This window comes from Apaloderma vittatum, unplaced genomic scaffold (genome assembly GCF_000703405.1).
Source record: "Apaloderma vittatum isolate BGI_N311 unplaced genomic scaffold, ASM70340v1 scaffold33696, whole genome shotgun sequence".
Classification (NCBI taxonomy): domain Eukaryota; kingdom Metazoa; phylum Chordata; class Aves; order Trogoniformes; family Trogonidae; genus Apaloderma; species Apaloderma vittatum.
The window spans coordinates 1-11,602 of NW_009722814.1; the positions used below are offsets into that span (position 1 = coordinate 1).

Below are 11,602 nucleotides of genomic sequence, written 5' to 3' on the forward strand. Positions count from 1 at the left end.
GCTGGCAGCCGCTTGGCACCAGTGCCCTTGTCCTGGGTGAGCGGGGAACCAGAGTCTTCCCAGTGCCCCCGCGCCATGGGTTGCGTGAGGGTCATCAGCTCCAAATGAAGAGCGAACCTGGTGCTGTGCTGTGTATCGAGTGTAAGACTCGGATGCAAATTTCATCTCTGGTTTCTTGGTAGCAAGAGCCGGAGGTGCAGTAGAGCTCAGCTTGAGAGGGAAAGGAAGTGGTAAGTGATCCAGTTCTCCAGCAAGGAATCTGAAGTTATTGACTGGGGTGGTGTGCTACCCTGTGAGCAACGGGAGAAGGGTTGAGAAGAGAGGGGGAGTGGACTCTCAGCCTGTACTGGACCAGGATCCTCCCTTCAGGTTGCGTGGGGGTTTACACGGTCTCTTTCCTCTTGCTGTCTCCCAGGAACAACAGCCCAGTTGGACAGACGATTTACCATCCTGTCACCTCTCTGGGGTGGGCTCAGCTCCGAACCGTTCCTACAGTGCAGATGGCAAGGGGACAGAGGGTCACCCCTTGGAAGACAACTGGTTAAAATTCAGGTAAGTGGGTTGCGCCTTGGACACATGTTCCTGCAGACACAAGGGCAGGTAAAAATGGTATTTAGTTTGTCACGCAGGACTTGGAAGAAGAGGGTGAGGCCCAAGCATGCAGGAGGTGTCTGGTTAAACTTGTTACATATGTCTGTGTCTCGCATAGTCTGTGACTTCTTTGCTCCTGCCCTCTTTAACAGGAGTGAGAACAACTGCTACCTCTATGGTGTCTTCAATGGCTACGATGGCAACCGAGTCACCAACTTTGTGGGTCAGAGGCTCTCTGCGGAATTGCTGCTGGGACAGCTACATGCAGATCACAGCGATGCTGATGTGCGTCGAGTTCTTCTGCAGGTAAAGAAGCTTTGGCTGGCAACAGCTCCCGCTTCTCACACTACCTACCTCCTCTTTTTGTCACCAGGGGAGCAGCATCTGGTTTCTATGGGGGTTGGAAACATCTGCGAATGGTTGCAATTGCACTCATCCTGAGCAGCTCTAGTGCTTTGTTTCACTCCTACGTCATATCCATCTGTCCCCCTGGCTCTGTCAGTACAGTGCTGAGAGCTCTCCAGGAAGCTGCAGCTAGTCTTTGGACATGTAGGAACAAGTCAGCCTCTGAAGGAGAAGACAGTGAGTGAAAGGGGCAAGTTAATGTGTGAGGAGGTGGAGTTGTGAGTGTGCTTCTTGAGTGATAGGCAAGTTCTTACAATGGAGACACAAAATCACGTAGTTCTCTGACATTGCTGTGAATGTAATTTTTATGTTTTTGTCTTCCATTTTGAGTTGTTGCAAATTGTTTTTACAAGCTGTTAACTATTTATGCTGAAATAATTGTGTTTCAGTGTTATGTATATCCTTGAATGTCTGTGTGTACCATGATACCTGCTCCTATGAGCCAGTCTTAGGGAGATGGGGATGGGTAACCTCAAAGGCGTTGGATGAGAACTTAGTTTTATCTTTATGGCCTTTCTTAGGCTTTTGATGTTGTGGAAAGAAGTTTCCTGGAGTCCATTGATGATGCCTTGGCAGAGAAGGCCAGTCTGCAGTCCCAGCTACCAGAGGTAACGTAACCTTAACAATAGAGATTGCTGGAGGTCTCACCTTCCAGATTGCTGGGTGAAGTTTGGGCATATTAGTCAGTCTGGTCCAAGGGAGGCTGTAATTGAAATTTATTCCTCTGTGATTCTCTTCTGGGAGCTTGCTTGAAGGGAGCTAAGCATTTTGGTCCATTTCCCAGACTTCCCACCCTTCATACTGGCACTACTTAGACCCATCATTGGTTGTCTTAGGAACTAAATATAACATGCTTCAGTCTGTGCATGTGGCTCTTCCAGGACAAAGCCACATGATGCAGATGAGAGGCAAGGTCTCAGATTTGCATGGCATCTGGCCAGATGTGGATTCTGTTCGTCAGACGAACTGAGCTGTCATGTCCAGAACCTTTTCGGAGCTGTGCCATTTGTTAGGATTGAACAAATAATTGCATGTCTTGCACAGTCACAGTCTTGACATGAGGCTAAGTCCTGCCAAGCTGAGTCCCCTCCCTACAGAATTTTGATTCCAGCTGTGGTTTCTGTGTTGCGGACTGTGTGTTTAAGCTTCCCCCTCATTCTGGGTTTCAGGGTGTCCCTCAACACCAGCTGCCTCCTCAGTACCAGAAGATTGTGGAGAGGTTGAAGGTTGTAGAACAGGAGATCTCTGGAGGAGCCATGGCTATTGTGGCTGTTGTTCTCAACAATAAGCTCTATATTGCCAATGTGGGTGAGTTGTTTGGGGTTTTTTTGTCAGCAGCTCAGTGTAAGTGTTTCTGAAGATGACTACAGTCCTAAGAGTTTAAAGAAATTTGAACGTGGGGGACAGTTTCTCTGGTCTGTGGCCATGGAGTGATATCAGGAGGAAATCAGCCTGGCTATGGATCTCTGCAGGTTTTGACTGGTGCAATATGCATGACCAAAGAACAGCAGGAAAATGAGTTGAGAGGCAGTAGTTGGAGCTTCACTGAGCAATGGAGAGCTTGCTTGTGAGGCACTGGCTCAGGCCTGGGTGAAGAGCTGCCTAGCAGGCCTGCTATGCTGCTAGCAAGTCTGCTGTATGGAGTTTGTGATGAGACCTGAGCTCTTCTCTTCTTTTCTGTCTTTATTCTCCTTCCCTGTGCCTTTTTCCATTTGAGTGTGTTCTTCCTCTTAACGGCGGAGCTATCTGGTGCCTCATCTTGCTGCTCCCACTGCAGGTACCAATCGGGCCCTGTTATGCAAGTCCACGGTGGATGGGCTGCAGGTGACTCAGCTCAACGTGGATCACACGACAGAGAACGAGGATGAACTTTTTCGCTTCTCCCAGCTGGGTGAGTGTCGAGATTCACGTTCTTATCCGAGAACGTCATGTGCCTCCGTTTATCTGGGACACCAGGAATGACTCAAGCCACTGGAAACAATCAATGACCATAAAAAGAAGCTTATTGTGTTTTCAGATTATGAGATTGGTCCCTTCTGTTTTTTCTGCATACCTGGCCATTGTGAGGCTACAGAATGAGTGAGTTCAGCTCTCTGAACCAGCAGAAAACTATCCTTTTTTATTTTTTCTCTCTCTCTTTTTTTTTTTTTTTCCCCAAGTTTTGAGTGTAAGCTTTGTGCCTAACTGCCAAACTGACATTGATTTGCCCTCCGGCTGTGTGATTGCTGGAGTCGATAAGAAGGCAGGAGTGGAAGCGCGCAGCCAGAGGGTAGAAGTGGGATGGACAATACATGACTGCTCCTTTGGAGGCAAACCACAATTATGCTGGGTTAAGTTCTGCGTCACGCTGCACCCTTGGGGTGATGCGTTTCAGTCTGCCTTTGTACAAGCTGCTGCTGCAAAAAAAGCAGCTACGTTTCAGACAGAGTCAGGCCAAGCACTGATATTTACTGCTTTCCCATCAGTAACTACTGAACTCTTAATTCTGACATATTTCTTTAGGTAACTTCCCTTTTCCTTTACAGTGTTCTGACATGTTTTCTTTCTTCGTCCGGAACTAGCCCAGACCACTTGTGTGATTGCTAGTACTGAATTCATCTTATTGAGATACATATGTCCTGTATATGTGTTTAGGTAGATCTAACTTGGCATTCTTCCTTAAGTTCACCTGGCAGATATATTCTTACCCAGTAGGGCAATCAATGTGGTTATTTTCTGCTGCTGGATCTCGTTTTATTCTGTTTCCCTTCCGTTTCTAATTTTACTCATACTCCTGCAGTAGGGCTGTGTGCCATGAAACAGAAGACTGAATAGAAGAATCCAGGGAAAGAGTCCCTTTGACTGTCTTTCTACTGCCAAAACCACAGAATTTAGCCACAGTCCATAGCAGGACAGGGATCTGCTAGAAATACCAACTTTAACTTGGCACAACAGTGGCCCTCCTGGTGGTCCCAGCAGAAGGAAGAGCCTGTTTAACAAGCCAGTGTGTACCGGCTGGTTTGGGGGCCCAAAGGAGGTTGTCATAGGGCTAGGCTGAAGCATGGTGGTAAGAGGCAGTGGGGATAAAGACGTACATCGTGATGATGCCTGTGTCGCACCTCTCCTGGGGGAAGGGAGAGAGAGGTCTTACGGCGTTGTGGCTCTTCACCCAGCACCCTGCAGCTTGTTCAGTGCTCCAGGAGAGCTGCCGTGATTGAGACACAACCTCTCTGGCGTGCTGCGAGCCTCCCTGTGTTTGTGTCTGTCGATAGCATGTATGCCCCTGCCAGGAGCTGGCAAATGAGCCAGGCCGTGTTGGTGAGTCAGCTTTGGTCTGCAGCAGATGGCAGAGTTGTGTCTTAGTGCTGGGGTAGGTGTGGAGCCATCTGTGCAGCAGGGGTTAGTTTGACTCAGAGGGAGAGTTTCATTTGGACCCCTGCCTTCACCTTGTGCTGTAGACAGTCATCCCCAGATAAAAACCTCAAAATAACATTTTCTGCCTGTTAGCTCTAGGTATAACCAGGAAAGGGGAGTTGCCACAACAGAGCAGGTAATGGCTCATCTGCTCTGAGTGCTGCCTCAAAGAGTAGCTGCACCCAGATGGTCCCTTTTAGAACTTTCTTCAGGGTGGGATTCCTTCCTAGCCCCTGCCAGAGGTATATCCCATTAAATTTATTTAAATACTGGTTTGGTCCTTATTTTAGGAGTAGCCCACATCAGTTTGAGCACTTGAGCAAATTCAGTGCCTCTTGTAGGTAGTTCTGCTTTTTTCCCCTCTGCAATTTAGTGTATTGGTGAAATTGTCACATGGAGTTTAGGAGCAGGGATTGATAATAGGGAGGAGAAAAAAGCAGAATCCTTCACACACGTTTTCCTCCTTCCTGCTTTTTCCTCCCATGGCACAGTCCAGAGCTGACAGGCGCAGATGTTCCCCTGCCTTTTCAGCAAATGCCTGTGCATCCAGGCCAGCTGCCGCCGGTGGCTTTGGACCAGAATGTGGGCTTTGTCTTGGGGCCAACTGTTGAATTCAGAGCATCTCTCTCCTCCTCTCTCCTTCCCAGATTACAGCTAATGAAAAAGTGTCCTGTGGAACACAGCAAGTTGTGCTTCCTTTTCTCTCTGTTGGACTCATGATGATTCTTTGACATCTTGCTTTGTCTTGCAATTCTCTTCAGCGGTGGATATTTCTTTTTTCATTTCTGACAGTATGACTAGTCCAGAGGAAATCCTGCAAGTTTCCCAAAGTCAGTTAAACTTTTTTGGTTTTCAATCTGGCAGGCTTGGATGCAGGGAAAATAAAACAAGTAGGAACTATTCGTGGGCAGGAAAGCACTCGGCGCATTGGAGATTACAAAGTCAAATACGGCTATACTGATATTGAACTGCTCAGGTCAGAAAAACTCAACTTTGTGGTTTCAAGCCCTCATTTTCTTCGTGACCCCTCCATTCTCACCTGCTGTGTCACCATTAAATACTAAATGACAGTGTCTCTTTCCAGTGCTGCTAAATCTAAGCCCATCATAGCAGAGCCCGAAATCCACGGAGGGCACTCACTGGATGGGGTGACTGGCTTCTTGGTGCTCATGTCCGAAGGGCTCTACAAAGCGCTGGAGGCAGCTCATGGGCCTGGGCAGGCCAACCAGGTGAGGCTGCTCACTCGGGAGTCCTTCCCTCAGCTGTTGACTCACTCCGGCAGCATCAGCTGCTCTCATGCAGACTTCCCTCCACATCTGTTCCGTGAGCGGTGGCCGGGGTTAATGTGTGGGCCATCCGGATCCAGGCCACAATTCTATGAGAGTCACCAAACCAGTTCAATTCTATGAGAGCCACCAAACCAGTTCTGGGCCTGTCCTGTAGGGGTGGCCCCGTTAAAGGGAATGGGATGATTCACAGCAGGGCAGGCCAGACTGGCAAGCGTCACAGTCAGATGAGTTGCCCTAAAACCTCCTAGATCAGAGGGGCAGGAAAGATTTCCCCCCAAATCTCTTTAAGCATCCTTCCTTTTATTTTTTTTTTTCTTTTTTTCTTTCTTCTCTGCACTGCTCAGGAAATAGCAGCCATGATAGCCACAGAGTTTGCCAAGCAGACGTCGCTGGATGCAGTGGCACAAGCAGTAGTGGACCGGGTTAAGCGGATCCACTGCGACACTTTTGCCAGTGGTGGGGAACGCTCCAAGTTCTGTCCCCGGCATGAAGACATGACACTGCTTGTGAGGAATTTTGGGTACCCTCTGGGTGAGATGAGCCAGCCCATGCTGACACCAACGCAAGGTATGTTGGGGAAAGAATGAAATGAATTGGAGAATGGAGGATAAGATCTCTTGATTGATCCACCACTGACCTAACATTGTGAGAGGAGATACTCAGTGTAGAAGGAATTTTCTTACGTAAAGGGATTATTGGTTTCTGAGAGATAGAGTCCATGACAGAATACAGCATCCAAGAAAGGCAGTTTAGTATGAATTCTTGGGTTCTTTGCCCTTTCTTTGCTGCTGTGCACCCCCAGTCACTCATATCTCAACTGTGTTTTGTAACCCTTTGTGTTCTCCCTCCTCAGGAGGCCGTGTCTACCCTGTCTCCGTGCCGTATTCCAGCTCCCAAAGCACAAGCAAGACAAGTGTCACACTGTCTCTTGTCATGCCTTCCCAAGGCCAGATGGTCAATGGTGCCCACAGCAGCTCGACTCTAGATGAAGCCACGCCCACCCTCACGAAGTAAAAATCCCGTTCTCTTGCTACGCGCGAGTTTTTCCCTGCACCTCATGCTGTGTAAACTGGTTGAAAAGCAGGAAGCGACCTGTCGGTTACCTGTCAAGTCATTCCATTATCTGCTGTGTAGCCCTGCTGACTGCAGTATCGACAGCCGACAGGATGTGTTAGCTGGAAAGGAGTGGGAACGAGTAAAATGAGCAGCTCTGAAGCCAGCTCTGGGAACGTGCATTGGGAGCAGCATCTGCTGCTCTTGGCGGAGGGCACTCTGGCACGGAGCAGGCCCTCTCCTTGGATCTTGCACGCCAACCGTGTTCAGTGCTGTGGGAGTGTGAGCACCCCTCATTTTAATAAGGAAGAGGGGCTGTGCGGGTCACCTGTAAGGCTGCTGGATAGGCTGCGCTGCACAAGTTGACGTGCTCAGAGGCAGAGACCAGGGTATGAAAAAAAAAAAAGATGAAGGTTAGAACTGGGTTGCATTTGGATCCACTTTGCAGGATCATACAAGTTGGTGGCTCTGGTTTAGGTTCAGGCTTTGGCTGAGCACAGGGGGGTGTGTGTACATGCTGCAGAGTGAAGAAGCTCTCTGGTTATTGTGTTGCAGTAGCTCCAGAAACAATGAGACTGACGCACTAGAGCTGCTTTGGCTGCAGCGCAGGTCACGCAAGAATAGCTTCCCTTGCTGCCAGGCTCTTCCCGTAAAGCTCATACTGTATGGGTATGGGGAGGTCAGCAAAGTACGTGCCTTTTTATTTTTTATTATTTTTTAGTTTTTAGTTGATCAATTCCAAGCAGTCCTCAACACTGAGAGCAAGATGCTGTGACTTGTTTGCTAAGGATAGCTTGATCTGTCAAGAAGCTGGCGTGTTTTCTGGGGCTTTCCTTGTCCAAACCGTCATATGGGGAAAAATAAAGATGCTTGTGTTCTCTCTTTTTTTCTCTCTGTAGCCAAAGCCCAACTGTGACTCTCCAGTCAACTAATACTCACACGCAGAGTAGCAGCTCGAGTTCAGACGGCGGTCTCTTCCGCTCCCGACCCACCCACTCCCTCCAGCCGGATGAAGACGGGCGTGTGGAGCCCTACGTGGATTTTGCAGAATTTTACCGCCTTTGGAACATGGACCATGGCGAGCAGGGAGCACTGACTGTGTCCTAATGTGGAAATCTGCCTCCTCCAGGCACCCGGTGCTCAGTCGCGTGAGCAGAGGCTGAGGCCAGACTGAGAGCGCTCCCCCAAGGGCTGTGTTCTGCTGAGAGTTAATTCCTGTCCGGGATGTGCCGAACACCGGGCTCGGGGAGCGTGAGCAGTGCTCTCTTATGCACACATCCTCGCCTGTGCCCTGCATCTGATCCTGAGCAACCTCCTTCCCTCAGAAGCCCTGTGAATAGGGGAAAGGGGTCTTGAATGCGACCTTCCCTGCCGTTTCTTGCAAATAAAGATGCAGAGAGGGCTTCCTCTGGAAAAATGCAAGAGTAGAGGCCTGTACAAAGGCTACGTGTGCGCGCGGGTGTAGGTGTATGCGTGTGTGCCTGTGTGTGTGTGTGCGTGTGCTGTCATAATGTATCCACAACTTGATTCATAATGCTGTGATTTCCAGTGTTCAACTCCATAGAAGATACCTCTATTTTGCAGAATAAATAACTTATAGCTACACCCGGTGGCATCTCTGTGGCTTGCTCTCTTCCTTACAGTGTCATGTGTGGGCGTGACAGCCTTTCCTAGTGAAACCCTCTATGCTGGAAGAATAGAGGGAGTTGCACTTTGCAGCAGGCAGACTTCTCTTGTGAAAATGGCCTGAGCCCTTTCTGGTGCCTTGTCCCATGTTGCCAAGAACAGGTTGCTCAGAGAGGTGGTGGAAGCCCCATCCCTGGTTTCAAGGCCAGGTTGGATGGGGCTCTGAGCAATCTGATCTAGTGCGAGATGTCCCTGCCCAGGGCAGGAGGGTTGGAACTAGATGATCTTTAAGGTCTCTTCCAACCCTGACAGTTCTATGATTCTGTGTTTACTTATTTGCTGTGCTTTGGCACTGGATTACGGTTTGAGGTTAAACTATAAACTCAGATCGTTTTGTAGGCAAAATTCAATTCGTTTCCCTTAGTGCAGCCCATCTGGAAAGTTGCAGAGGGCAGGTGGAGGGAGTTAGGCAGTTTTCCCGCACAGGCTTGTGCTGGCGTGCAGCAGAAGTCACAGGATAGAACCAGAACCATGTCGTGACGCGGCTGCCTTGAAGATGCAGGTGTGCACCCTAGTGTCAGAGCAGGCAGGTGGGCAGCGAGGAGAAGAGGGGTCCTGTTGGACTGGATATGCTTCGGCTTAGCCAAGTCCTGGACTGGCTCTTGGAGGCGTCGGTGATCTTGCTCTACAGTTCAGAGTTGGAACGGCAGGCGGCAAGCGAGCCTCTTCCCTGCCTGCTCCAGCCTTCCCCTTCAGCCTGCCTCGCCGGCTCCCGGGGGAAGGAGCCTTAACCCGGCAAACACGGGGAGGCCTCGGGGTCCCTCCGTGGGGAGTTGTGATAAGGCAGCAGGCGAAGCCAAGAGAGGGCTAGAGCAGATTACAGGAGAAAGGGCAAATGAGGGAACCGGTTTGGGTTCCTTTCTGGATATATTTTTACTTCCAGGCTGGTCACCTTAGGAAGGATAAAAGGAATGGGAAGGGATCAGGATGAAGCAGCAAAGGATGCTGCAGTCAAGGCCAGTGCATAGCTGAGCCCTGGTGCGTGTGGGTTCAAGGCACTCGTGGCATGGCAGTTTAGAAAGGAGTGGAGAGGTATTTATCCCTTCACATAAACCATATGGCACCGAGTGCCCCCAGGCAAGATCCGAGTTCACTGAGAAATACATGGGCAGGATCAGAGTGGTGAGAAACACCCGTTTTCCTCCAAAGGCCAAACAGGGATGCCTTACCCATAGGTGAGTGGCTCCACCACTGCCTCCTCCAGCTCCTGCTGGCATGGCTTTGCCCTGTGGGGTTTCCGGTGAAAATCTGTGGGGGTCTCAGCTGCTGGGCTGGCTGCAGAAGCTCGTCTTTCCCTGCCCTTCTGTCATTCTGTCGAGACCCTTTCTCCAACCCTGCCAGGGAAGTGGTGTTCGGTGGCGTGAAGGGAAAGGCGGCAGTGTTGGGTGAGGTTTGGTGCCTTGTCCTTGAGGCTGGCTGAGGCAGGGGCTGGCAGTCCCTCAGTTGTGTCCCCTGCCCCACGAGCAGCGGGGAGTTCAAGTATCTTGACCCCAGCCTGGCCTTGTCCAGGACTGCTCTGAAATGCTGCTGGATCCTATCCTTTCCTCCAGGTTCACATGTGGCTACTTGTATAGGATGGTGCGATCCTGGTATGGACTAAATGGAGTTGGAGAGGTTTTATCCTATTCTGTGTTCCCTAACCTGGCATGGGTTTTGATAGCTTTAGAAATGAGTCTTTCTTGCTTATTCCCCCATCCTATTTATCTATGATATTTGCTAACTTATACTGAGAAACAGTGCCAATGGGAAATATTCCAGCCTGTGGATGCTCCAGATAAAAGTTTTAAGAATTGCCAAACACACTTACATAAAGCAGATCACGCAAAAGAAACTGATCCTTTGGCATAATTACCTGTTTATGAAGTAGGAAAAAATAAAATGTGTAGGAGCGGGTGGATCACACTAAGCTGTGTCTCTACAGACACTGGAAAAAAGAGGAGGAAAATAGATTTTCTGTACATGCTAAGTAAGTCGCGGCTTAGGAGTCCAGGTCGAAGAAACAGACTGAATGTTGCGTACAGGGGAGGGAGGCTCCTGAGAGTATTTGGTTATTTAATATTGCCCTTAGGGAGTGATGGGAAGATGCAGGTTGTAACAACAGTGGAAAAACCTCTTCTCCCCTGTTCCTTTAAAAGGGAGGAGTGGATGGAAGAGGACAGAACCAGAGCAATCTGGAGAAACAAGAGCAGGGGCCTTTTTGCAGTGTAGTGAAATTCAAAACCACTAAAAACATGAAGTCCTAGGCAGAAAGAGAGGAAAACAGTGCAGCTATGTGCTACAAGACTGCTAGAGAGGAGCCGGCAAATTAAGATCCAAATATGCAGAACAAGTCTCCTGTAAAGGCAGTTAATCTTATTTTTTGAGAGCTATCCCTAATGAAACAAGGGTAAAAATGAGAAGCCTTGTCTCTGGAATGGGAGCAGAGGGGATGCTCCGCACGGCCCTGAACTGCGGGCACTGACTGCAGGTTGTTTAGAGGTGCTCAGGCTGTGGCTGGTGAGACAGGCTGGGAGAAGGTCCCAGCGCTCGCGGGCAGGCAGAGATGTGAGCGGGCAGCCCAGCTGACACGGCACGCTGAGGATTCATTTGGCAGGGCCAAAGGGGATGTGAAGGCTTTGCACGGTCTTGAAGAGGACCGAAGGAAGCCATGTGCACGTCGCTGCATGCCAGGGGCATGGAGAAAACCCAGCAAGACTGAAAAGGTCTTTATAGACTCCCTGTTGCTTTGAGGACTTCCAGAAACATCTGACCAGAAGAGGAGGCCATGTCGGGGCTTGTTTCAGTTTGGAACTGGGGCTTGGGTTGCTCTGCAGTCAAAGCAGTGCCTCTGTCCTGAGCTGTCCCCAAAAGCCTTCTCTTGGCTTGCACTCTTGCTCCTCCCCAAACCACTGTTATCACCTCACCAGGTGGAGGTGTCTGGGTGGGAGACAGGAGACTCCCCATTGTTCCTCCCATTCTTAATTTTTCTGTCCCTCCTTGCTTCTTCTCCTCTGAGAAACATCTCCAGCAGCCCTGTGGGGAGCGCCCAGTGCTGGTGGAGGCGCCTCAGTGGGTGTTGGAGACACACCCTTGCTGGCAGCTGTCTGCACCTTCTTCCTGCCCCCCATCCCCCCATAAATCTCACAGACTCGGAACAAGCGGCGAGCTCTCTGCAGTACTGGGAAAGGGCAGTTTCCAAAAATTGC

At 49.8% G+C, this 11,602-nt stretch overlaps 1 protein-coding gene across 1 annotated transcript; it reads left to right on the forward strand.

The window, feature by feature from the left end:
* Positions 1-369: 369 nt before the first annotated feature.
* TAB1 (TGF-beta activated kinase 1/MAP3K7 binding protein 1) lies at positions 370-7,914 on the forward strand (the record flags this gene model as incomplete). Its single annotated transcript, XM_009871887.1, has 10 exons — positions 370-552; positions 744-897; positions 1,518-1,604; positions 2,166-2,304; positions 2,774-2,887; positions 5,254-5,365; positions 5,474-5,618; positions 6,023-6,245; positions 6,532-6,688; positions 7,631-7,914. Coding segments are annotated over 10 exons (1,522 nt in total), but the record flags the coding sequence as incomplete, so codon positions are not given.
* Positions 7,915-11,602: the final 3,688 nt, after the last annotated feature.